The 27,969-nt window shown below is 31.5% G+C and overlaps 2 protein-coding genes and 1 pseudogene across 2 annotated transcripts; all 3 read right to left on the bottom strand.

Annotated features, from left to right (window-relative positions):
- Positions 1 to 781: 781 nt before the first annotated feature.
- On the bottom strand, positions 782 to 4,485 carry LOC131619671 (endoglucanase 11-like). Its single transcript, XM_058890743.1, has 5 exons — positions 4,258 to 4,485; positions 3,831 to 4,043; positions 3,524 to 3,724; positions 3,181 to 3,435; positions 782 to 1,402 (listed from the first exon to the last, which is right to left on the bottom strand). Exons 1-5 carry the CDS (start codon positions 4,483 to 4,485, stop codon positions 782 to 784), a joined length of 1,518 nt encoding a protein of 505 aa, XP_058746726.1.
- A 6,829-nt stretch (positions 4,486 to 11,314) lies between these two features.
- LOC131615785 (syntaxin-31-like) lies at positions 11,315 to 15,598 on the bottom strand. The gene is made up of 6 exons (XM_058886942.1): positions 15,322 to 15,598; positions 14,951 to 15,201; positions 14,435 to 14,574; positions 13,783 to 13,824; positions 12,129 to 12,326; positions 11,315 to 11,992 (listed from the first exon to the last, which is right to left on the bottom strand). Exons 1-6 carry the CDS (start codon positions 15,533 to 15,535, stop codon positions 11,833 to 11,835), a joined length of 1,005 nt encoding a protein of 334 aa, XP_058742925.1. The 5' UTR covers positions 15,536 to 15,598; the 3' UTR covers positions 11,315 to 11,832.
- Positions 15,599 to 22,107: 6,509 nt separating this feature from the next.
- Positions 22,108 to 27,659, bottom strand: LOC131619670 (uncharacterized; annotated as a pseudogene).
- Positions 27,660 to 27,969: the final 310 nt, after the last annotated feature.

Below are 27,969 nucleotides of genomic sequence, written 5' to 3'. Positions count from 1 at the left end.
TAGAAACCTTGATTATAATAAGTGAGGAAAATGATATTAACCATGAGGACGGAGTGAGAAAATTGAAGATAAAGATGCTTAATTTGTAGTCTATAAGTTCTTCAAGGAGAAAGATCGACTACATTTTGATATTGCAAGTTTGTCCCAATTGAAAAACAAATTAACCTATAAATTGGGAAATCGCGAGTATAGAAACAATGACTTAAAAAAAAGTAATGTGATTTAAAACTAAAAAATTGAAACAGAAAAAAGCTTCATTTTACTAAACTAATGGTTTTGCAAGATGAAATCAAATTTTTGAGGAAAGAACTTGGTCAGAGAATAACTGATGTAGCGTGTGTTTGGTTTTACGGTGAAAAAAGTTGATTTTGAGTGAATTGATTATATAAAATTAATTATGGATAAAAGTGAGTTAAAGGTAAAGTGATTTATGTTTGGAGAAATTCTTGCAAAAGTGAGTTGAACAATAAATTTCAGTGTAAAAATCACAATCACATTTAAAAATCATGTTTGATCAAAAGCTACAAATCCTAACAAATATAAACAATCAATTAGTTATTCAAATCATGTTCTAGACTTTGAATGCATTAATATATAGTTTAGTTATTCAAATCATGTTCTAGACTTTGAATGCATTAATATATAGTTTATATCTTACTATATATACTAAAGATACAAGAGCTTTGTCTAAATAAGCACTATTCAATAACAACATTAATAATACACTATACCAAATTTTATTTATCTATAATGTTATTTAGTTACGAGTTATAAAAATTGGTTACTCTAAATTATATAATCTAGCAAAAACCCCTACAAGTGCAGCAGTATTGTATGTGCAAGCCTCCAATTGCTCGTAATTTCCTCTTGCATCTCTAAATTGGTCATTATTATCAGGCCCACCAACAAGGGCACCAATGAGTATGTTTGGATTGGGCTTAGGATTTCCATACCAATTATCAAATCCTTGAGTGCATCCAATAAAACCCTTATTTTCTCTATAGGATTCAATGGATGCACCCCTATGATGCACCCTTTGTGGGAATTTGGGACCATAGCCGACCATATAACTCATATTCATTGGATTAGAACCCAATATATAATCAACTTGTGATTTTGCAAATGAAAAGATTTCATTAGGATCTACTTCACTTTTTTGGCATTGTAGCTTTTGATTTGAGGCTAAGAGGTGATCTGAGTATATTGTGAGAAGAAATGCTGCATTTGCTACGTATTGTATATTGTTCCATTGACGAATATATAGTAACCCTCCTGGAGTGCGATCCACATTATTCTTACTTGCGTTGTTGAGGTTAAGACATGCACAAATGTAATGATTTGCTTTTGAACGATATTGTTCGAGTATTACTTTATGTTTTTTGTATTTTTCTTCCATAAGAAGCTGTTAAAAGAAAATGTTAGTATATTTAAAAAAAGATTTAACTTATATATGCGATGTAAATAATGTTTTGACTTTTATTATAATAATTAAGAAGTCATATTTATGAATATATGTTATATGGTGACAATGTAAGAATTTCATACCAACAATCTATATCAATTAAATTTTTTAAAAATATTTTATTTGATTTTATTTATAAGAAAAAATTTATTTCTTAAAAACATTGAATAATTAATATATCTAGAAAATATGAAAACCAAATACATCATGTATTCAATGAATCTAAATAAATATTTTCATATAGATAAGACCATATAGAGTCTATAATAATAATAATAATAATAATAATAATAATAATAATAATAATAATAATAATAATAATAATAATAATAATAATAATAATAATAATAAAGAGATATATGATTGTAAAACTTAAAGTAAATTTTTCCAAAAAAAAAAAGTTAAAAGTAAAATTTTGAACTCAATACAAAATCAAATTTATATAGTTTCAAATCAAATTGTGATTTTTTTTTGTAAAAAAAAAAAAACTAAGCTTTTGAAGCAAAACCAATTTTATTTGACAAATTAAAACACATATTTTTATTATAATTGAGTTTGATCATATATAAAATTAATGTTAAAAATATTTTTTCTTGAAAGTTAGAATAAGTAATTAAAAACAAAATACACTTTAATAATCAATGATGGAGCTCTGACCAAAATAATACTACTCCAGCTTGATTTATAAGCAAACGTTCACTTTTTAGGTTCATTGAATAATGAATGTATCTAGTCTACATAAAAGACAAGATACATTTATTATCTAATGAATTTAAAAAGAGAATTTTTGCTTATAAATAAGTTCAGCGAGTAATAATTAACAACTTGTTTTTCAAGTGGACTTTAATCCATTTTTAAAAATTAGGTAGTTTTGCAATTTACTTTTTTAAAAACTATTTTTTTTATAATAAATAAGTTATATTTTTATTTTTTATTATAAATAAGTTATAATTTTTGAAATTTATTAAATAATAAATATATCAGATTTATATTTAAACAAAATACGTTAGTTATTCATTGAATTTTAAAAATTACAATATATTTATTGTAAAAATGAAAGAAATTATGAATCCCCTGCATTTTAGAGGGGGTGTTGAGAGATTATGTTATTATTATTTCAAATATAAAATACATCTCAAATAGAATTCCTTTAAGTTAAATGTTTTTCAGAGCTTATTTATTTTAAAAAATTTAATAGTAATTTAGGATCCATTTGTTTCAGTTTTTTTAATAGTTTATATGTTTGTTTTTTTTAAAGAAAATTACAAAATTATAATTTTAAAAAAAACTTTAAATAAATATATATTTTTTTTATAAAATAATATTTGAGATATTTCAATTTTTTATTTTAACATTTTTGGGATATTAAAATTTTAAAAAATCACTTAAATTTAAAAGTTATTTTGAATAAATATTATAAAATTTATTTTTGAAATATACCTTTTTTGAAAATTATTTGATTTGACCATACTTTAATCTTCAATATCAAAATTGATCTTTTAATTTATAAAAAATAAGATTTTTTTTAGTATTTTTAAAAATATTTTCATAAAAATCAATTTTTTTTTTTAAAAAGAATCTATTTTTGTAAATTTAAAACAAATGGCTCAAATCTCTTTTTATGCTATCAATATTTTCATCATTAACTTTAAGAAATTCCTTTTCTATTTATTAAAACATATAATAGAACTTAAAGAGTGTGAGAAAGAAGGATTTACCATTGAAGCAATGGCTTGAACACCAGCATACTTAACATCCCAACTAAACTCTGTCATGGCCCAAGTAGTCCCCCCAAAATCATAAGCATTCTCCAAAACATATTTCAAATATTCTTCTTTTTCTGTAGCCTTATATAACCATAGTGCTGCCCATAACAACTCATCCATGTAACCACTAACTGAAGTATAATACCCTTTAACCACTTCAACACTCTCATCATATTTACCTCTAAACTTGTCACCAAACTCAAACAACTACAACATTATCACAATCAATTAAAATTTAATTTCAATCAAATTAAATCAAATTACTAACTAATTAATTAATATCTATATTATATACCTCTTGTGCATGATGCAAAAGTAGTTGAGAGTAATGTGGATTTGTTTTTCTAAACAAAATTGATGCGGATGCTAAGGCTGCCGCGGTCTCGCCAGCAACTTCAGAGCCGGGGTTATTTTCGTCAATTTTATAAGCTCTTCGTGACGTTGTCATGTCCTCCGGTCGCTGCCAACAATAATGATCTGTTTCTCCATCACCCACCTGAGAATTAAAATCAAATAAGAAAATCATTTGAATTGAATGAATTTGATCAAGAAAATTTTCGAAATCCAATTAATCTAAACTACAATTTTAGAAAAGAAAATACCTCTACCCATAAAGTATTTGGTTTTGTGTGAGCCTTGATAAAATAGTCAGTCCCCCATTTGATAGACTCCATTGTATGGGCATATTCGCCGGCGCTCGCGATTTTTTCGCCGTATTCTATGGCAGCCCAAGAAAGGAGAGTTATGGTAAAAGCCATTGGTAGTCCAAATTTCACATTATCTCCTGCATCATAGTAGCCTCCCACCAGGTCCACCTATGTGTGCCCAAAAACAATAATCATATTATTGAAAAAAATATCATAAAATATCAAAGGCATAATTATACTGTTAATTTACGATTAAATATAACCTATTTAAAAAATTCACAATTCAACTTAAACTAATTGCAGATCGATACACAAAATCTTTTAAAGGTTCGACACGACTCTGCATAATATATATAACATAAAGTGTATGGAATGTACCTACCCCTTGTTCTAGGCCATCACTGAGACCAGAATGGTGACGCCAATTGACCCTTTGATTGTAGGGTAAGTGACCTGAACGTTGTGACTCAAAGTAGAGGAGACTGTGGGACAAGGCTTGGCCATAGTCGAAGGATTCACAAAATGGAAATGAGATTGTGATGAGAGAAATTAACACAAAACATAGTGTCAAAAACCATGTTACATTCTTTTCAACTTTGCCTGTCTTCATTTCTCTCTCACTATCTAAAACTCTCTATCACTAGTTATATATAAGTGCTTGTCATAGAAAGTAATTATCTAGACTCTAGTTTATTTGAACATCGAAGTTTATCATATTAGCTATAAATGTAATATTTTCTATGAAAAACACTCTCAATTCCTTATTATAACTTTCTTTTTAATTATATCTAAAAGTTAATTTTTAAATTTATTAAAAAATAATGTATATAAACAGTATATAAGTCAGATACATTGATTATTGATTATTCAGTAAATGTATTTATTTTGTTATCAAAGTATAGAAAAATATATTGAAGATACGTCATGATAAAAATATTAGTCTCTTATTTTCATATATATGTGAATTTTAAATTTTTTATATGTGTGATAAATTATAATTGTTTGATTATTTTTTTATTATAAATACGGGTAAACAAAGATGAATATGAATATTTAGATACTCATAAAGTATGAGGACGAGTATAAACGTTAGTGCTCACACATATATGAATTTGGGGATGAAGATTTTTTTAAACGGCTGGTATGTGAACAAGTACTATAATACCTTGCTCATACCCTACCCATTATCATCCCTATTTATCATATAAAAAAAGTACCATATCATACTTAAATAAACTTTAAACAATTAAATATACATAAATAAACTTTAAACATTAAATATACATGACAAATATTACTCCCTCCATTTTATTTATTTATAAATCGTTTTGGAGAATAAATTGTACTAAAATATAAGTTGTTTAAATCATTGATGTTATTTTTCCTATTACACTCTTAAATATTTATTATTATATAATTTTTTATTATTTAAATTTATCTTTTCTATATAATTAATAAAAAATAATATTATAAAATCATTTATAATTTATCTTTTCTTACAACAATGATTTTTTTAATACTTTGTGAAAAGTCCAAAACCACTAATATAAAAAAACTTAATTTGTAAAAACTTAATTTGTAAGATTCAATGTTTTAAATACTATATTAGAAACACTTTCTTACTTTGAACAATTTAAATGCCATATTATATTAGTCAAAAAGTTGTATTATGTTAACTATTATATTATTTAATTAAAAAGTTGATTTATAAATATCAATAATTTATTTATAGTAATATAAATATTAATATTTTATCACACTTCATTATATTTATATTATATACTTCTAATAATGTTATATAATGTCATTTTACTTTTTGAAAAAAAAGTGTATTTGGACCAGATTAAGATTAAAAAACATCTGACTTTTTAAATCTATTTTTACATATTTTTTATTAAGAGAATATTATTTTTCTTATTCTTATTCCATAGAGAATATAATAATGCCACTTTATTTATAAACATTTACCATATGTTAAAATTGCTACCCCTTCAATGAGATTAGTTTATTTTGATAACTTCGTAAGAATTTAGAAAATGATAAATTACAGTAATTATTGATATTAATTTTTCTTAGATTGATTTTTCAAAATGATAAAATATTAAATTATTGGATCTCATATAGGGAAGAGAATGAATAGAGTTTAGATAGAGTATTATAGTACACATTCCTATGTTGGAAAAAAATATTCGTACCTAACTCATACCTACTTGAGTATCAACGTTAGCACTTGTACCCGTGTTTTATGGGCATGTAACTACTCATACACATACCTATTATCCGCATTTCTATAAAAAATAAATATATCATATTATTTTTTTGGAACAATTAGAGTTTCAAGAAGAAGAAGAAAAGAGAGAGGTGAGAAAATTATATTAAAAAAAAAAAGAGAGATTTTATTAAATTGAAGTTCTAGTATCTATTTACAACATAACATGCCTATTTATAGGCAACCAAAACCCAAAACATACAAGCTACACTTTGACACAACAACTATATAATGTATTCAAGGAATCTACTCAACTATCTTAACTATCGACTCCAATTGTTTCACCTCTGTCGAACATAAACTTGTTTACTGAAACCATGAATGACATATTCTAACACCCCCCCCACATAATTCACGCTTTTAAGGCTTCTCATCCTGATATTTCTCTTTAAAACATCAAACCTGGTTTTCTTCAGAGACTTGGTGAGTACATCAAACCTGGTTTTCTTCAGAGACTTGGTGAGTACATCAACTAGTTACCATTATGTCTTGCAATGCTCAAGTTCAAGATTTCCTTTATTTACTTGATCTTTGAGAAAATGACACCTCCTCTCTATGTGTTTACTTAGACTATTGCACACATAATGATTAGCTTGGTCGATAGTTGACTTATTATCGACAAACAACTTCATTTTTTTAGGTTCCATGATCTTGAACTCTTCTAGAAGCATCTTTATACATACTGCTTGACATGTTGCATATGATACATCCACGTATTCAACTTCACAAGATGACAAAGCCATAATGTTTTGCTTTCTTGAGCTCCAAGAGATCGAAACACCTCCAGTCGTGAATATATACCGTATAATACCCTTCTTCTCATCTTTATCTCCACTTAAATGAATCAGTGTAACCATGTACTTCTGTATTTGTTTTGGTATTATTCTACCTCGACATCAGTACACCGTGATCGATAATATATTTTAGGTATCTCAACACCCTCTTGACTGCAATGAAATGAAATTCTTGTGGATTCTCCATAAATATGCTCAACAACCCGACACTTTGAAAAATATATGGCCTTGTGTTGCAAAGATACCTCAATGATCCAATGACTTATTTGTACAATGTTTCACTTACAAAATCATCGCTTGTATCCTTCCTCAACTTTGCTCCAATTTCTAATTGAGGGCAGTTGCATTACAGTTGCTCATCTTGAACCTTTTCAATATATCTTGAGCATACTTCTTTTGATGCAAGAACGTTAGTTCACTTGTATCTTTGAACTCCATTTCTAAGAAATATGACAAGTTCCCTAGGTTGAACATTTCAAACTCCTACAACAACTTTGACTTAACTCTTTGTATCTCTACTTCATCTGCACATTTGATCAACAACTCATCCACATACAAGCATAAAATGATTTGACTAACAGTGCCTTCAACATTGACATATACTCCATGTTCAGAGACACACTTTGTAAAACCTGCTTCGTTCAGGAAGCTATCTATTCTTTTGTTCCACGCCCTTGTGGCTTACTACAAACCATACAGAGTCTTTTTCAATCTATACACCTTTAGTTCCCGCCATTTTATTTTGAATACTAGTAGTTGATTGACATATACCTCTTCTTCCAATGGTCCATTCAGAAATGCTGACTTTACATCTAATTGATGTATCTTCCATCCTTTGTATGTTGCAGTCCATACAACAATTTTAATGGTTTATAGTCTTACAATAGGTGTATGGACTTTATTGAACTCTATACTAGGTTTTTGTATAAGACCTCTCGCCAGTAATCTAGCCTTATACTTGGCAATTTCACCACTTCGCCTCAGTTTCATCTTGAACACTCACTTCACATCAATTGGCTTCTTGTTAGATCTTTCGACAAGCTCCTAGTTCTTTTTCTTCTCAATTTCCTTGAGTTCTTCCTTCATGAATAACAACCAATTTGAATCATTCATGGATTGATCCAAATTAATTGGTTCTGATTCAGCCATTATCATTGCTTCTTCTATGAGATCACCATCTGCATTAATTGCTTGATTTGGAAATCTTTCATATCTAGCTAGCCTTGTCGACTTAATTCTCGCTATAGTCAATCTTCTACATTTTTATCATGTGGTTCTTCATTTTGATTGGTTGTAACTTCAGTTTGTTGTTCTTCTTCTTCAAGCACAATTGGGATTGTTTGTTGCATATGTAGAACCGACTCCCAAGTCCAATTCCACCCTTTAATTTCATCCACCAGAACTTCTCTACTGGTCACAAGCTTATCATCATTTGGAAAATACAATTTCTATGCACCAGTCAAATGATAACCTATGAGCACCATGCCACCATGGTCTGACTTTGATCATCTAGCTTCTTCCTTAATTGCTCAGGTACATTCCTGAAACACATTGATCCAAATACTCTAAGATGAATAACATTTGGCTTTATTCTTGTCCAAGCCTCACAAGGTGTCTTCTCAACTATTTTCTTGGTTGAACATGTATTCATTATGTACACTACTGTCGAAACTGATTCTCCCCAAAAGTTATTTATTTTTTTATCAGGTTGATTTGTAATCAAGCTCAAATTTAAAATCGAAATCCTGACTAAAAAGACATTATAACAAATTTTAAAATTAATGTATTCTTTTAAATTTTCCAGGGTGATCCTATTTTCATTGATTTGATTTGATGATGCAAGCTTTCAAGGAGTTCTCCCAATCCACAAGCATATATGTCAACCCTAACAAATGTAAAGTTTATTTTGACAATGTAGAGGAAAGCAATAAGCAGGTAATTCAGAATCTGACCATGTTTTCTATTGAGTCACTTCCTTTTAGATATCTTGGCATACCCCTTACTAGAAAAAAAAGTTGTCTGTTGGGAAATGAATGATCTTGGTTGATAAAATAATGGCTAGAATTACGCATTGAAGTTCCATACTCCTGAGTTTTATTGGCATAACTCAGTTGATTAATGTGTTGTTTTTGCCATTGCCAACTATTAGATGCAATTCATTTCTATACCCAAGAAGGTGATTAAAAATGTAGAGGCAGTGTGTGTGGTCTGGTATTGAAAAAATTTCAAGCAAATCTCCAATAGCTTGGCAGAAAGTTTGTGCTACTAGGAAACAAGGTGGTTTGAGCATTATATCTCTTGTGGAGTAGAACAAGGCTAACCTTATAAAGTTACTTTGGAACTTATCTGGCAAGGCTGGTAGTCTTTGGACCAAGTGGATCGATCGTTACTACTCTAAAGGGTGTGATATAATGAGTGTGCTTGTGAGATGCCATCCTAAAGTGTGTTTTAGCTAAGACGGTCTACAAAATTTGGAAACTCATAAATGCTTTTTGTGTTGGCAACAATGGTTGATATTATTGTGTACACGGTCTGGTTAAAGCCTAAACTTAGGAAGCATGTGAGTAGACTTTTGGTGCCTTAATTGTGTTTGTGCAACGTTTTCTTTGGGTGGATGGATTGTTTGATCGTCTTGGGCTGTATTGTTTTTTTGGTTTCAATAAGGTTTAATTCTTTCAAAAAATTATAATTTAACATATCTTATCTTGATTAAGAAACACATTCTAAATATATAAAAATAAACTTGTTTAGTTAAAAAGAAATCATAAATTATTATTCTAAAACCCTAGCGTTAATCAACTTAAACAAGGCAATAGAATTTGAATTCGCAGAAATTCATCTGAACTCGTCTCTGATTTTATGAAAAAAATTTGCTTTGACTGAATTTGGGTTTGACTTTAGATTTTCTTCCATTATAAAATATAGAGATAGACCGAGTAATGAAGACGATAGTACCCACTCATCCCAAACTCCTCGTTTGTACTTTATATCAGTTTTGATGATTTAGAATATTAATTGTATGATTAATGTTTTGATATTTTTGTTTACTCTATTATTTAAAATGTGTTTGATTTTTTTAAATATTTTTTTACTTTTTTTATTTGTAATATAATTTAATATTAAAGAATAATATTATTTTCATTTTAAAAAATGGATAACACTTGAGAAACAACACCATATATATATATATATATATATATATATATATATATATATATATATATATATATATATATATATATATATATATATATATATATATATATATATATATATATATATATATATATATATATATATATATATATATATATATATATATATATATATATATATATATATATATATATATATATATATATATATATATATATTAGACTGATAACAAAAAAATTATCAAAGATTTAGATTTTGAATTTAAATTCAAAGAAGATAAAAATCGTCCCAATGCCACCCCACTTACATGCCTAAATTAAGTAGCTTATCCAACACTTTCTTTATGGAGCTAATAGTGGACTTTATTATAAATTAATCCTTCTCAACCATTACTACCATTTCTATTTTTAAAAATAAATAAATTATTTCTTACTATCTTTTTTCTTTTCAAACTAAATTATAATTGTAGAAATTCTTTTTACTAAATTATAGTCCAACAAGTTTTTTTTTTACCAAAATTTTTTGCCAAAAGTTTATAATAAATATTAACTTTAATTAATTAAATAAATACAACTTGTAAATCCATATTTGAAAGAAAAAAAAGAAAGAGAAAATACAAAAGTTTTCCACCAAAATTTTCCGACAAAAATTTATAATAAATAATAATAATAATTTAATAAATTAATAAAATTAAAAACTCTACATTAAAAATATAAAATACCCCACTTAACCATCATCACACATTATAACTCGCCATTTAAACACAAAAGTTTTTAACCCCACTTAGCCAAATAAAACTAATAACTTTCTATTAGAAAAAGAAATAGCCCATATAACCCCACATAACCATTTTACTACACGTTATCACTCCCCATTTAATCAAAATAATTTTCAACCCCACATAATCAAATAGAGTTAATAACTCCACATTAAAAAAAAAAAAAAAAGTCATTTAATCCCAATTAGCTTCTTTTTTTTTTGTTTGGATTTTTTTTTTTTTTGAGTGAGTTGGATTTTGGAGGTTTACTAGAGTCCAGGTAAGCCTCAAAACTAAAAATAAACACTTAAAAAAAGCAGCATTTAAAGAGGCAGATTGAACAAACAATCATCTGACATGAAGGCAGCCATAAGGTGAGTTATTCAATTCCCTTCCCTTAAACAACATCCATTGCAATAGATAGACCATGAGACACATCGAATATCTTCAAAATATCAATCAATAACAAAAAGAATGTTCAATTAAAAAATAGTTATACATCAATACTTTTAGAGAAAAAAAAAAATCAACTTTTGATATTACAGTATCCACAAGGTTCTTATGTTATACACACAGCTAAACAAACTACTACTATGTTAACATGGTAACTTGAAAAGAATGTGGAAACTGATATGATAGATGCGCCCTTTCTTTGGCTCTTCGCATCTTATACCCCACCTCCATAACGGTATTGTGATGATTCATCTATATGCAAACTGATATTTCTAACTTAAATCTGTATTCAAACTCCTAAAAATCTTGGGGGCTTACCTGCCACAACATTTTTAATAGTGATGCCAAATAACAGAATACATGAACGAAAAAGTTTACTGATCATTGAACCGAACCTACTTGCAAATAGGATACATATCTCATATGTACGCCTCATCATTTAGTTGCTTTGGCAGCAAGCCACAGAAGGATGAAGATGAGTCCAAATAAGTTGTGGAAAAAAAAAAAAAAACTTCCTTGATTGGTAGATTAGGCCACAAAGAATATGAAGATCATCAGAAAGAATATCAAAATGGCAAATATTTTGATCATAAGCCATCTATTCGATGATATTTGGTTGAGATGCCTCAATAAAGAACTGCGGGCTCCTTCAACATTTGCCAATGACTCATCCATGTTGTCATCAATCCTGCCCGAGTCAATTACAATTTACATGTTTAAGATTAATGTCTAGAACCTGTGAATAATTTATAATGATACAATTTTTTTTACACACATGACAATTTGAATCTTCAATTGTCAAAAATTTAAGAAAAGGTTGAAACCTGATAGCTAGCTCTCCTTGATGGGCAACCATCGTAGCCAAATGAGAGAAGATTCCACTAAGTTCAGTAATAGTAGATTCCACATTGTGCAGAGCAGTTGATCGACTTTGGGCATATTCTTCATGCCGAGGAACAACCTGTTGTACCAAAGACATCTCCATTTGCTGGGATGGATTGTTGTCCACGGCTAACCTTCGCCTGTATCAGCAATGACAGCAAATTTACCATATATGGCAGTTTAAGTTAGAAAATAAACACATCCTAAGCATACCTAAAAAATTTAAGCAACTCAGGCCCAAAATGCAACAGATATCAAGAACCTAAGCATAAATATTTATCAGCCCATTCATAAGCTTGGCAAGTAATTAGCCAAATAATTGAGATATGACAAGTTCTAAATTGAAGAACCACATTAAACAACTATCCTGTGTGATATTCTAGTAATTGCCCACTCATTTAATGCAAATAATATATTTAATCAGAAAGGATGTAACTATCAAGATGTTTGAAGCTTGATTTGTAGAAAAACGACGGGCATAACTGACACCAGACAAGACAGTACCATAACTGATGGATAAATTGACAAATCACAGGGTTCAAAAATACTAAAGACCAAAGGATGGTTTGGACTGGGTTCCCCTCATTTGAGCAGGATTCCGAGCTAGGTTTCAACTCTATAGAGCTGGGTTCATTCACCTTAGTGGTCTTTTGGATGTAAACTTGCAACGATGGGTTTATCATGTTTTGGAGTTTGCGACTTCGTTTGTGCTTGGAGCTATAGGGTTAATACAACATCATTAATCTTTTATGGCTATGTGTTGGGGTATTCGAGCAGTTTGTGGAGTCAAGTGCTATAACTCCAAGGCTAATGTTTTTGTACTATGTTGTTGTATCCTTTAGCAGTTGTATTTTCTTTTAAAAACACTAACTACTATCATTTTAGGCATGTCCGAGGAAAATAACCATTTGTTATAGACTCATCCAATCATTGCCAAACTCCCAATCTATGAAGTCTAGCCAAATTAATACAAAAATGATTTTGTAAGCGAGTTAACTCAGTTTTGATACCTATAGTCGAAAACTAGTTGATTATGACTTATGAGTTAACTCGAAAGTTTGACAGTCATTGGGAGGAGGGTTGGCTTGGCTGGATCACCTTTGGGAACTACACATTACTTGGTGTAAATGAGGTTAGTGGTGGAAATTTAAACAAGTGAAAAGGGGGAGGCTTTTTTTGCATGCCCGATTAGGGTAGAGGGTTTTCTATGTGAATAAAGTGCAACTCTGAATTTTCAGAGCATCTTCTGGGTTTTTTACTTCTTCATTACGTTTGTTTCCTGCCATTTCATGAATAGGTCCCTAAGATGATTCCCTGCTTGTGAGAACTCCACTCCTCGGTTACATTCAGAAAGCTCAGTACTAATTTCTGTTCTTCTTGGACTAGGTCTGCTTAAGTTCATACACAATAAGAGATTTATAATCCATGAGAACCAAATGAAAGCCACTAGTTTTTACATTTTACATAAAATGCTAGCTTAAAAGTAAAATCTGGGATTCTTAGAGACCAGCAAATAATCATGTTATATAGAAAATAGAAGTGTACAGGGGACAATTTGATCTTATAGCTTTAAAAGAAAATGTACAGGGGACAAACCTTAGCTGATTGCCAGCTGGAGGAACTCCATTTGATGGTGGTCTGCACAAGACAATCAATTTTCAGGAATTAAACATCAAAGGCATATTATTTTCAACAAATAAGACATGTAGATCCATTATTACAAATAAACACATTCAAGGAAAGATTCTTCGCTCTTCAAGACTAAATTTTTAACGAGTTATAGTAGGCTTGGTTACATTACAAGTGTTTTATATTATGTGGGAGACTCTATACAAGCTCTCATGAGCTTGAGTTAAGTTATATTAGCTTTATGCTTTCTTGTACAAGAATGAAAGCTCTGCTATGTCAGTGTTTCTGTTACGGAAGAAATGAAGTATTGATACTTGACAGTTAGAAATTAAGACCAACGCACATTCACATACATATAGTCAGATTGTACCATTCATTGATCAATCCATGACATGACAACAAGAGTATTGAGGAATATAGTAGTTTAAAATTTTTCAAATACAAATGCTCCATACAAAACTAGAAAGTGACAACCACCAGAACAACTTTCAAGTATTTGCGCAATGTGCCACTTCCCTATTCTTGCATAATGGGCAGAGTTGGGAAGGAAAACTCCCGAGACCAAGGTATTATAAACAAAGCCACACTTTACAATTAACATGATAATCAAATTACTTACCCTGGTGTTTGTAGCAAACTCTCAGTTTCAAATGCATTTGTGGAATTTGACCAAGGTGGCGGCTCAGTAGTTTGCTTTGGCTGATGCTGTAAAGGGTTCTTGGAAAATATCTGCTTCCTATTCTCATGAGCCTTGATGTTCTAGGGTTAATGACATACATTCACAACATAAATTTCTAGGGTTAATGACATACATTCACAACATAAATTACATGGCAAGAGAAAAATTGTATGGCATGTGATATGCATAAAAATTTGATTGCTCGATTGCTTTATATTCACACAACAACTAAACTTACCAAACATTTTAACCCAATCAACTAGCTTTTCAAACACAAGCTATCCGCTATAAGCTATTTATTTCCATCTATCAGCTAGCTTTTCCACTATACGCTAAATTACGGTTTAATTTTATCAAACGAAGCCTCAATCGTTAAATCATTCAAATGTTGATACAGATATAAGTTACTTTGGTGCAATTAGTCTGTAAAGTTTGTGTGATCAACATATAATTTACCTCTGTCCTTGTAGTTAAAACATCTTGAAGATGCTTTGTGGCTCCCATGAGCTTATTCTTCAAGTCATTGCAAACAGCATTAGAATGCACAACCCTATCTTCTGAGTAATTCTCATCAGCCGAATCAAATTTCTGAATATTTTGCAAATTTAAAACCGCTGAATTCAACGTCGTTATATCAGTCTTAATCAATGCAGTCAGTTCTTGAATCTCTATAATCGGATCATTAAACAGAGACGATTTCTTCGCCACTACAACAACCAACCAATAACAAATCATTACAAGAAATTCAATAAAATATATAAAAAAACGATGATGATGATGATGATGATGATGATGATGATGATGATGATGATGATGAAATAGCTTACGCTTAGCGAGCCTTGCGATTTTCTGTGAAGTTTCGTGGATTCCTAATCCGATTTGTGATGCCTTTCGGTTGAATTCAGATCTTGAATAGGAACCTTGAGATGTAGATGGTTGTTGATTCGGCGGTGCGGTGGCTTCTCCTCCACCACCAGTCTTCTTTAGAGTCTCCGTCAGTGATCGGAACTCCGACGTACGATCACGGTAGGTGGAAGCCATTGAATCGGAGAGAGATCTCACTGATGCACCAAACGTATCAGTTTCATTGAGCAAAAACGAACAATGAAACGAACCGATTCAGAAAAGGTAGATTGGACCGGTGGCCGGTCCGGTCGGTTCGGTTTGGGGAAAGCCTAGCCAAATCAGTTGAACCGAACCGAACCGAGTGTTGTGTCTTGTGATATCTGAGACTAGTAAAGGACCCGTGCGCTCGCACGGGTCACGTAAAGTCGGTATAAATATTAAATATATTTAATATGGTTATGGTTAAAGAATTCTAATAAAAGATATAATAATTAAACAAAAAAATTCTTAATTAATGATTAGCATATCCATATTAATATAATGTATCAATTTGTATTTGTTTTCAATATGATATTAAAATTGGATAAAAAAGTTCATAGTATTATAAATAAATGATTATTATAGTTGATTACAAATGTAACAATGAAAATATGAAGTTATTTAAAAAAAAAACAATGAAATAAATAAATATTTAGATACTGTAGAAATGATGTACTAATGTGAAATAGCGGGTCACGTAAAGTCGGTAGAAATAAACAATCAAAAAAAAAAAATTTATGGTTAAAGAATTATATAAAATAATATATTAATTAAGATAAACAATTTATTCAATGATAATTATAAATTCAATATAAATTTAAATAGATATTTTTAATTTGTTTTTTGCTATAAATATAAAGTCATGTTTGATGCACTAACATGTTTAATAATCTATGCAATGAAATAATTAAATATTTGTATTAGATTATATAATAAATATAAATCAATCAATTATTTTCCCACCCAATAAAATCATTTGACTTTTATATTATGGTGTGAAATTAATTATTACTATTAAAAAGAGATAATTAAATTTACTTCTGCATGTACAGAAAAAGGCATTTCAACAGTTTCCAAAAACTTGTGCACGTTTACCTACTAAAAGGAAGTCTAACAGGTAATGGGAGTTTGAGTATATATAGTAGAAAGGACACAGTTTTTTTCCACTCTTCAAGTACCAAATCCTGAAACCTAATCCGTAAGTTGGAGATTTCACAAAATGGGTAGGTTCTCCCAAGTTGCAAAGGCTTGCAGGTACTCTTCGTCCTTTTTTTTCTGCAATCGAATCTGAATTTTTCGTTTGTTTGTTATGAAATGTCACTTTTGTTCATGATTTTTTCTGATTTTGCAGAACTATGAAATTTGTTGTTGTTCAAGACCCAGTCAAACGATTGGCGATTAAAAGGAGGATGAAGCAAAGATCGAAGATGTTGCGGATGAGTTTGAAGACGAAGAAAGAGCGGATTACCAAGTTGTGCACTGAGTGGGCTTTGCATGTGATGGATGGTGTTGCATGCGCCTGGCAAAGGGGAAGTAAGATTCAGAACATAGCAGGGGTGTGGCAGGATGAGATGCTTGGAATCAGGTGGTCGGGGAAGCATCAGGAATTGAGGGGTGGCTTGAGGTTCGCTGTACTTGAAGACGTGGAATTTTTAACTGATGTTCTGGGAAGTGTTGGACTGGAGATAAACCCCAGAATGATAGAAATATCCAACTCAGTGTATATTGGGAAGTTTTTCTTTGAAAATGAAAGGTATAAGAATCTTATTATCCGATTTTTCGAAAAGGCATGCTATTAGGTTATATGAATTCAATTAAAATTTAAGCATTAAGTCTGTGTATGTTGTTTAAATGACAGAGAATGGATGATATGGGCAGAGTTGGTGGAGAAGCTGAAAAGAATGGTTAGATATATCTTTTACGTGTTAAATTATTTGTTGATGTCATTGTATGTTTCTGAAAGTTAACAGAAAAATTATCATTATGTTGTATTGCAGGTTTAAAGAATATGTGTTGTTGGGTATTGATGGCTATGGTGAATGAAGAAGTGCAGAGTTTTGGAAGAACAGTAGATTGTTTTGGATGATGTTGTTGGGCTTTTTTTTTTTCTATTTGAGTTGTATGTGGATTAATGTTATGTTTAAGACTTTTTGTGTTTGTTATTCATCAGTTTTCTTTGGATTGAAACAGCTAATGTTATCCTTGCTACTTTATAATTGCAATATAATAGTCATATGCTTTGCAACAATGTGTGAAAATCAAATGGATGAGCATGGTTTAAAATTATCCTTTATGTACTCCTGTTAGTATAATTTGGTTATGTTTAATATTTTACTTATTTTTCAACATAAACTTCAAGTTAATAGGAGAATGGGAATATAAATATATATATTGAAATATGCACATAAGCATATCAGTATGGCTAATAAATCTTGAAAGATGAATTATAGTTTAGTTAAGTATGTATACAAAAATATATATAAATTCCCAATGTTTTTGAAACATATTAGTAAGTGTTGAAGAATAATAATAACAATGTTTTGTATAATATTAAAATTAGTGGGATCAATAAGCAAAGTAATATTAGAAACTATAAATTTCATATTATATTGTATAATTAATTTTTATTTATTAGGCGAGTGGGACAAAAACCAACTTGTCAGCTTTTGTTAGTAAAAGATATTCTTATGTGTAGTTAATATTTTTAAAAGAATAATATATGGATTATTTATCAACTATTATTTGCATAAATTTTAAATTATGAATAGTATATATGTTGATAAACACACATAAGGATGTTAATATGTGTAAAAAATATTGTAACATGAATTATAACTGAGTTAATTATGTATAAGAAAAGATATATAAATTCCTATTGTTTTTTTAACATGTCACAAAGTGTTGAAAAATAATAAAAATAGATTGTTGAAATTTATTTCCATAGGATTTTAAAATTAGTGGGATGAATAAGCTAAGTAATATTATAAAATATTATTTTCTTGAACTATTTAGTAATTAATTTACAATAGATATGTGAGTTGAAACCAACATCTTGACAATAATTATATATTGAATATTTATCTACAAATATTTACATAAATTTGTAATTATTATAACATTGGTTTGATTTATTAAATGTGATTTAAAAAAATAAATTTTTGAAATAAAGAAGGATTGATAGAAACTATTTTTTGTTCCTAATAAGTGGATTTTAATAAAAAATATATAATGTTATGTTTTTTAAAACACAGGAAAAATAAGAAAGGGGTAAGTAATAAAAAAAACAAAGGAAATCTAAATAAAACAAACGTGTACTGCATGGAATATGTAAAGTTTAAAAAAAGTAAATGCATGTATGTTTGGATTTAAGAGATAGAGAAAAATTAAATGGCTTTCTTTTCGTTAGACTACAAAGTGTTGTTTTCAAATTAATTAGTAAATGTTTTGGTTACACGGGGGATCATAGGTAACAGTCATGATTGATTGAGATAGGGGTCATTTACTGAATAAGTCTAGGGAAAAGAAAAAGGAAACGTGCAAAGTTGAGTTATAATATATTTTGAACTGTTTACATTACACAACTTCTCTCGTTCTCATTCCGGTCTTTATCAAAACACTTACATCACTTCTGGAGATAGCAACAGTCTTCGACGATGAGGTTTGGAAGAAAGCCAGCGTATGGGTGGTTTCCAGATGAGGAAGAAGAAGTTATCAGGTTAGATACATGAATTCCTATTTAATTTATTTGTTTTTGGCATAAAGTTCATGTGCGATCTAGTTAGGTTTTAGGGTTTTTTTTTATTTCTGATGCATGATAAAATAGATTTGTTTGATTAATAGATCATGATGTGAATGGAGTTTACTGTTTAATATTTCCCAGATCAGGTCTTCGAAACGTTGTGGGGGGTCAAGTTGTATTGCAATTTTTGTTTGCCTGATTGTGTTAATCTATGAAGCATATGTGTTTTATTCTGGGCCAATAGTGTGGTGTTATATATATTTTAAAGTTGTTAATCTTTGAAATATTCCCTGTCCATGGTATAGTTGCGGTGTTAATCCGTATTTGGGATTAATAATGTGCTCATGCAACTATAATTTTTCTTTCAGTGAGGAGGCAGCAATGAACGAAATTCAAAAACTCGTAGCTGAGGTTGAAGATGGCTCAGCTTCACAATCATCTGTCAGGTCGGTTAGAAAGGGTAAAGCAAATTCTAAGAAATCTGTTAGATTTGCAGAAACTTGCAAGAATGTCCCTGCAGTTGTTCCAAATGTCAACAATACTGTTGTTCCTATGAGTAGTGTTAAGCTTGAAGAAGATGATGTCCCCCTTGTCTCTGCGAACGATAATGTACAGACTAACAAAAAAACTGAGAAGTCAAAAACTGTTGTTGATAAAACAGTTGGGAAGAAAGCAGCTGAAGTTGAGAGGAGGAGTAATAGCAAAAATGTTGGAAGGACTGCCAACTTAAGATCTGTTACAGATGGGAGTGAGAGGAGCACAATGAAACTTGCGAAGAAGGGGAAAAATGTTTCAAATGTTAGGATAAGAATGTGGGGAGGAAGCCAACATACTGCTGGGATATTGCTATAAAGAATTCAAGAGTAAAAAAGGATAATGTCCAGGTAAGCATACTGAAAATCGACCTCATATTTTAATACTTTGCAGATCTCAAGTGTTTATTCAATGAAAATTTGTGTTGTTGCAGCATTTCCCTAAGCAGATAGCAATAGACTGCTTGGCAAGTAATCAGAAGGAGGTAACTATTAGAGATTGTGATTTGAAACAACAATTCAAGTGTACTGTGAAGACGGCATACCGCAACGGGGCTCCGAGTCCGGCTGAGAAATACATGACTAAAGGATGGTACGAATATGTGAAGACCAAGGGGTTCAAGAAAGGCGACACACTGACTTGTCAGTTGGCGAGACATGACACTTTCATTTATGTTACGATGAAGAAGAAGTGATGGGGCTGTTGAAAGGTGGTGGAAGTACTTTGCTTTTTTTGTCTGTTGTTGAAGTAGTTTCAAAGACCAAAGTCTTTGAATTTTTTGTATCTGGTGGTGACTTTTATAACTTATCTGAACAATGTTTTTTGTTTCCCCTATGGGTTGGTACTTTTGCTCTAATGTTGAATGACTTTATCAAGACTACTATTATGGCACATGCTAAATTTTGAATGGTTATATGTTTTGCAAATCCTTGTGTTCTACATACTTCATGGTTGCTCCTTTACATTGGCCATCATGATTGGATCATGTGTGTTAAAATAGTTTATTTACATGAATTATATATGAAATGTTTTTTTAAGAAATTTTGTTTGATAAACAATTTACCATGTTAAAACCAAATTACACTTTATAAAGAATACATATTATACAATCAGCTTATATATATAGCAACTTCAATTTATGTAGGCAAACATATTTATTAAATGTATGGAAGGAAATATAGTGTCATGTATATTTAAAGGTCTGATTTGTAACATCTACTGCCTACTAAAAAAATTGCAATAATTAATTTTTTGTTGTTAAAACTCGTTTACCAAACATGCTGGATATTTGTACATATAAAAAATGTAGGCCCATCAGTGTTGTCTGGCCCAAAAAATAAGGGTTATCACTATCTATCTATATATAGAATTTTTTGTCATAATGCATCAGAATTGAGGTCCTTATAAAATTTAATTCTGATATGGTGAAGTGGGGAGTTCCATTCGTCCCTTCTCCATCAAGCAGGTAAGTATAATTTGCATGCATGTTGTAATATAATAAATGGATTCCCCTGTTTTCTAAAATCTTTGCTTAATAGCAGTGTTATTCTTTACAATTTGTGTCTCAGTGATCCTGAGAGAGACAGTCTTGAATGGGCTCATAACATTAACAAAGAGTTTGAGCAAGAGCAGGAAAAGATGTTTGAAACACTCATAAAAGATGGGTTTCTTACTGAAGCTGAGTGCATGGCTGATCACACCGGGGAGGTAAAGTGGAAATCTAATATCACAGAAGCGAACATGCGAGGCCAAAATGCTCTGGTAAGTTCAAAACCCAGTTAAATCCACTGCCGTATATAGATCTATATATATCGTGGGTTAATAAGTAGAAAGTTATAATGCAGAATATTCCAATGGAAATATCAAGGACATGTTTTCGTAAAGACCAAAATGCAATAAGGATGGTAGATCTTATTGACGGAAAGGGATATCACTGTCGTATTCTTAAGGCTGGCAGGAATGAGTATGAGAAACATATTGGAGTTGGTTGGTACGAATTTGCAAAGTCAAAAAATCTTCAAGTTGGAGATTTCATAGAATTCTCCATGATTCCATTTTCAGATCTGATGTTTGCGTTCTTGGGGAAAAAAGTAGCTGATTAGGATGTAAAGATGTTACTTGTAGGTTTAAATTTGTTGTTGATGGTACTTATATTGTAATCACAGATGGCTCTGTAATGGATTTAAATTATGGTTATCAACGTGAATATTTTTACTATGCTAAGCTTTGAATTGTTGATGTTCTACAATCATTGATATTATGGCAGCTATAATTCATCGTAAGTCTTCAATCCAGTTGTACAGATGAAAATAAATTATCAGTATGCAAAGATGATATCAAATCTTCCATTCATGACAGTTAATAAGTTGTTTAAGTTGTAAGCTAATTTTAGGCAACTGAGCACAAAACATATACCAATAACAACAGGTCCATAAATATTGCAAAAACTTATAGACTACACATTTTCAAACACTTCTTTGAAGACAACATTTGTTGTGGTGGTCAATGGAAGTTTCTCCTTATCATGGATCAAGATTTTAAGGCCTTTTCTGCTCTTTACTCTTGAAACTGCAACATATAACTGGCCATGGCTGAATACGCTCCTCGGTAAATATATGCCAACATGATCCAAAGACTGACCTTGAGATTTATTAATAGTCATAGCATAACAGACTGTTATAGGAAACTGTCTTCGTGTCATCCTGAATGGCCATGGCGTCTGCGTTGGAGTAATGTCCATTCGGGCAATATAAATGATACCGCCGATGTTCTTGCCTGAAATGATTTTAGCTTCGATGACATGATCAGCCAATCTTGTAACGATTAGACGTGTTCCATTGCATAAGCCTTCTGCTTGATCAATATTCCTGAGCAGCATGATTGGAGTATTTACTTTCAATCTGATCCTATGATTAGGAAGTCCCGACGTTCTCAGTCCATTCAGAAACTCAGGAGTTAAAACATCAAAACATTCATTGCCATCACCATCATGCGTGTCGACTGAATCAGAGCTTAGGTATTCTTTTTCATCCCCTGAAAATGCAGTGCCTTTATATTATGATCTCTTAAAGATGGAAGTGAAAAATCGTCGGATAAATTTTCACAAAAAATTAAATATTACCTGGAAGATTGTCTAATACATAGTGATTTATTTCATCTACTGTCTCAATTGTTCCAGCCAATATTGCCCTTGACTGCAGAAAAGCTACATTATTGAATTTAGCTTCAAAATTTGGATAAGTGTTTTCGAATATGGCTCGAAGGGGATCATCGAAATTAGATATCAAAATATCTGCTGGGATATCAATATCAGCATAGCCATCGTTAGGTTCTGCTAGTTTTCCATCTCCAACTTTTAATATCCAATTTGAAAACCGTTCTAACTCGGATGCCGATATGGTCGTCCCAGATTGCTGAAGCCTCATGTTTTTTGTAAGTTTCAAAACCTTACAATGATCCCAAATGTATGATGAATTGATAGTTGCATGAATTATATCTGAACGGCTGCCTCTTGGAATAACTGGTAGAATCTGTCTGAAATCCCCACCAAACACAATTACCTTCCCACCAAATATTTTATCAGATGACCTGGTTCCACCCATGATATCTCTGAGTGTTTTATCCAAAGCTTCAAAACAAAATTTGTGACACATGGGAGCTTCATCCCAAATTATCAATTTAGATAGTTTTAGCATGTTACCCCTGTCACTACCTTTGTTAATGTCGCATGTCGAAGATTCAAGTGTGGGGATCGGAATTTTAAATTTCGAATGTGCCGTTCGACCACCGGGGAGCAAAAGGGATGCAATACCTGAAGAGGCAACTGTCAAGCATATTTGTCTTCTTGATCTTATGTAGGAAGCTAATGTTCTCCACATGTATGTTTTCCCTGTACCGCCGTATCCATACAAAAAGAATACCCCTCCGTTCTGGGTATCAACAGCCGTCAAGATTTGTTTGAACACATCTCTTTGTTCATCTGAAATAAAGTCAACACATAATTTAGATGCTTCATATTAGAAATATAAGTTTCTAATTTATATGAAATTCTTCTGCCTAATTGATGTTAACTACTATTTACACCTGTGAGGTTATTATACAGCGTATTAAACTGTTGAAGTTGTCCAGCAGGATCGTAGTTTCTCTCTTCGTAAATTAAATTATTTCCAAGCTCCTCATTTATGTAACCATGTGGTTTTGGCATTCCAGGAAAATCACTTAAACTCTTTCTACTGCGTTGAAGAAGTTTTTCAATTTCAATCAACGTCAGATTGAGAATTTCTTCATTTGTTAGACGCAGATCTGTTAAATGAACAAAATAAATAAATCGCTGGTAAATATTGGAATAGCATAGTAATATTATGTGTAATTAATTACTCTGATCATATTTTTGTAATATACCTCTGTTGTTTGCAATCCTTTGCTGAGAATACAGAATTCCATCAGATAACAGATGTTGAGTTTTACTCCATACATGCTTAGGCCTATTAATGCTACTTGACAATAACATGTGAACAAAAAGTAATCTCAAATAATGTCCAGAACCCCAATGAAATGCTTCTGTTATTGCAGCTATGAATTCTCGATCATCCCCAATAAATCCCATAGCAAAACATGCATCACGGAAAGTATCGTACCTAACATTGTTTACTGTCTTTATTTCATCGTAGCTTTTCGGCCCTTTGACATGTGTTAGCATCATCCTTAGATAGTACAACTCCCCAGTAGTTGGAGGAACCCAAATTAGTCTTCCAATTGTGTATCCCTTTTGTCTGGGTTTCCACTCTCTTTTTTTCTTAACGTATACAAACTTTGAAACAAAATTGCTATACGTTAGTTGGCGCGCTTCGTCGTATTTCTTGTTTGCTTCAAACCAAGAAGTAAACATCGACTCAGTAACGCTCGGTTTATCAAGGACTTTGGTAATGGGACTGACATCAGTATAAAAAACAGAATTTTGTCCCTCTCCATGAAAGTGAAGTCTTTCTACAGCTGGTTTTCTTCCATGAATGGAAAAACCATAAATTCTCCAAGCAGCTTCACTTGGAGAAACGTACCTACAGTCAATATACTGCTTTATTTCATCGACGGTTTCGTGTTGCGAAACAGATCCATCTTCATTCATGACAATTGCAGCAGTTATTCTGTCGTATCCTTTGTTGATGTATTTAAACAAATATTTGACGGATGTGCTTTGATTGCACCATTCCATATTAATATGAGCTCTGTACTTCAACAATAACTTTGAATTGTAAGGAACAACAAATCTGTTATCAATCTCAATTCCATTCTTAGAAACTGTGTGTCCGTTGTCCCTTCGTCTATACACCGGATATCCATCTTGATCAACGATCGTATCACGTCTGAAATCTTTAGGGAAGTATTTAGAACATTTTCCTTCCTTCATACACGTAGAATTACGAAAAGCATTTCCGCAAGGTCCGTGTATCATGTGAGATTTGACCAAGTTATATAACTCTTCGTCGGTGTCTTTGTTTGGTATTTCTGCTGATATGATACGATCAATGTCAGCGGGTGTTGGGTACTTGCTCGACGGATGAAGGAAAATTAATATGTGCGCATGGGGCAACCCTCTTTTTTGGAACTCAATTGTGTACATATCTACAAATATAAAATTAACATATTAGTCTATAACATGACATAAAAAATGAATAAGGAAATTAAATTAATCAAAGTTACAAATTACTTACACGCAAGAACCTTTCCCATGATACTCTTTTTAGTCAAATCGGACAGTAACGAATCAAATTTCAATTTGAAGATTCTTGTTATGAGATCCGGACGATCAGACGCTTTCAGATTTGTAGAACTTAATACGCGCTGTATTTCTGGCCAATTGGGATTACATGTGAATGTAATAAACAAATCAGGGAAACCAACATAACTACAAATTGCCATGCCATCGAAGTATAACTGATCCATAAATCTACGGCTTCCAACATACGACGAAGGTAGGACAACTCTTTTCCCTGTAGCTGCACCACGTGTATGTCCATTTGTCCTAGCATCTGCAAGATGATCATACTTCCCTACTCGTAGTTTTGACTGATTCTTTCTTAACCATCGAAGTCTCTCAGATTCCATCATTGTAAAACCATCTACCAAAAACTGTTGAAATAACCTCCTTGACCTGAGAATTGTCTGTGCCTCGTTTTTTCTTGACTGAATCCTAAAGGCGAACCACTCTCTGATTGTAAGTCTGTTTCTCTTGGTTGCATCCTCCCATGGAACATCGTCAATTTCCGATACCGTGGTCGTTGTTTCTGCATTACGGACCGTTGTAGATCCTTTATTGCGATGCCGTATGTTTGGTCTGTAACCATCTTCGCCATAAGGGAAAAGTAAAGGATATTGAAAACCCAAATAAGAAGTGTGATATTCATCTATTCTCTGAAGTTGGCCACATTGTTTTTGCATTATAATATCCCTTTTTTCTGCAGTATCAACATCACCAACAATGAGAGCAGCAACTTCTGAAACTGTTGGTTGATTATATATTCTTCCATCATTTTGACGATCAGAAATGAGACGGAGTTTTAGATCTGCAACATTTCCTTCAGAAAGTCTATCCCTTGCCATCTTAAATGACTGAGCATGAACATTATGTTCATATAACATGGAAGACAACTTTTCAACTATATTAATATCAACTCCATCCCTTTTTCTGCAAAACATCCAACATATAGAGTTCAGAATGTTGAGAATTGCAACAACAAAATAATATACAGTGTTGAAACAAAGATGTATAAAGTAAAAACCTGAAAATATCAAATCTATTCTGAACTTCATGTTCAGTATCGAATATATATAGTTGGGCAAAACGGGCCTTTTCACCTGGCAAAGGTAACATGCTGCCTATACGATGACATGTTTGACCTTGAATACGATAGTTAGGGGGACCTCTACCATTATTAAATCTGTTATCCATTTTAGCACCCGGAGAAGTAAATGCGAACATCATATTGTAAAGACGAATTTGTTGTTGGAATCTTTTTGAGTCACTTTCGTTTTGTTCAAACAACAGGCTCTGCAATACGGGTGGAGGTTGTCTCAACAAAGGTATTTGAACCTTTCCTTCTCCACAACACATTGAGAACTTAGGATTAGCAGAATGTCGAGACCTGTTTTTCCTCTCCATATACCACATATTTGCACCACATTGCTGACACTCACATGATGGGTCACCTAAATCGTAGTATTCTCCTAAACAAAAATGTACAGTTGTCAGGTAAAATAACATAATAGATAATGATTTTTTTAAAGAAAGAAACATATCAATAAAATAAAATACAACCTGATCTTTGAACATCTACTTCTTCAATGTCAGTGTCAAAACCTACTTCATGCTCGTCGTTTGAATAGTTGGAAACTGAACTGCAGGCTACAACAGCATAGTAAAAAATGAGTTAGAAAATATTATGTTATTATATTTGGTTAAATGTAAGAACATTCAAAATCGGTTAATAATCCATCACAATAAAGTTACTAACCATCTGAAGAATTACCGGAACCTTCATCCCCTTCACTGTCATCTTCGAAAAGTTCGTTGGTGCTGGAATCTGGATTAGGTGTATGGCTTGAAGATGCGGTCGCACCGCTCATAAACTGGTTATCAAATCTCCTTCTGAGGTTAACTCCTAAATTGTTAATGTTCTTTACAGAAACAACTCTTGGGCGTTTTTTTGCTAATGAACTTGGCAATGTATTCAATGTTGATATATTGTGAGTTTTCTGCTGTGTATTTCGATCAGTTATGGTGGAACTTGGAATATTTGGAGAAATAGAAGATAGTGGTAATCTGAAATGCGAAGATATAGTATCAGCAGGGGGTTGAGTTTGACATGCATTTTCTTTGTTCATTGCCGCCAATCCCTTGGCTCTCTTAGCTCGAAGAACACGCATTCTATGATGTCTAGCATCAAATTGCCTTTTTCTTCTGATAACATTCATGAAGTGATCATGCTCATCGCTTTGTTTCTTTTCCATGATTTTTTACTCTGAAGATACAATCATTCTGCAAAATATGGCTGAATATGCAGGGAAGCATGAAATATATAGACAAAGACTCCCTCCAAACTTTTTGTTTATGGAGGGAAAAAGCTGAATATGAAAAGTTTATGTCATCTCCCTATTTTATGCAGTTAAAAATATTGTGACTTAATCATTAAATAAGCAAAAAATGAATGCACCAAGCAACCATAATTGCATGAAGCGTGCACAAATAAGATGAGAATGTAGAGCAAGCTATAGTTTATATGTCAGGTAGGTATGATGGTTGACATAATGCTGGTGCAGT

The sequence above is a fragment of the Vicia villosa genome, linkage group LG7 (assembly GCF_029867415.1).
Source record: "Vicia villosa cultivar HV-30 ecotype Madison, WI linkage group LG7, Vvil1.0, whole genome shotgun sequence".
In the NCBI taxonomy this organism is placed as follows: Eukaryota; Viridiplantae; Streptophyta; class Magnoliopsida; order Fabales; family Fabaceae; genus Vicia; species Vicia villosa.
Note: the sequence above shows the minus strand (reverse complement) of the source record. Positions and strands in the feature narration are given on the sequence as shown.

Bases quoted from the DNA above. Each gene is read 5' to 3' on its own strand.
- LOC131619671 (XM_058890743.1), bottom strand. From the start codon at position 4,485: ATGAAGACAGGCAAAGTTGAAAAGAATGTAACATGGTTTTTGACACTA. The intron at 3,436-3,523 runs GTATATAATATA...ATAATGTTGTAG, and splicing joins TTTTGCATCATGCACAAGAG to TTGTTTGAGTTTGGTGACAA. The intron at 1,403-3,180 runs GTAAATCCTTCT...TTCTTTTAACAG, and splicing joins TTCAAGCCATTGCTTCAATG to CTTCTTATGGAAGAAAAATA.
- LOC131615785 (XM_058886942.1), bottom strand. From the start codon at position 15,535: ATGGCTTCCACCTACCGTGATCGTACGTCGGAGTTCCGATCACTGACG. The intron at 12,327-13,782 runs GTTTGTCCCCTG...TTGCTGATACAG, and splicing joins CCAGCTGGCAATCAGCTAAG to GCGAAGGTTAGCCGTGGACA. The intron at 11,993-12,128 runs GTTTCAACCTTT...TGACTCGGGCAG, and splicing joins CAAGGAGAGCTAGCTATCAG to GATTGATGACAACATGGATG.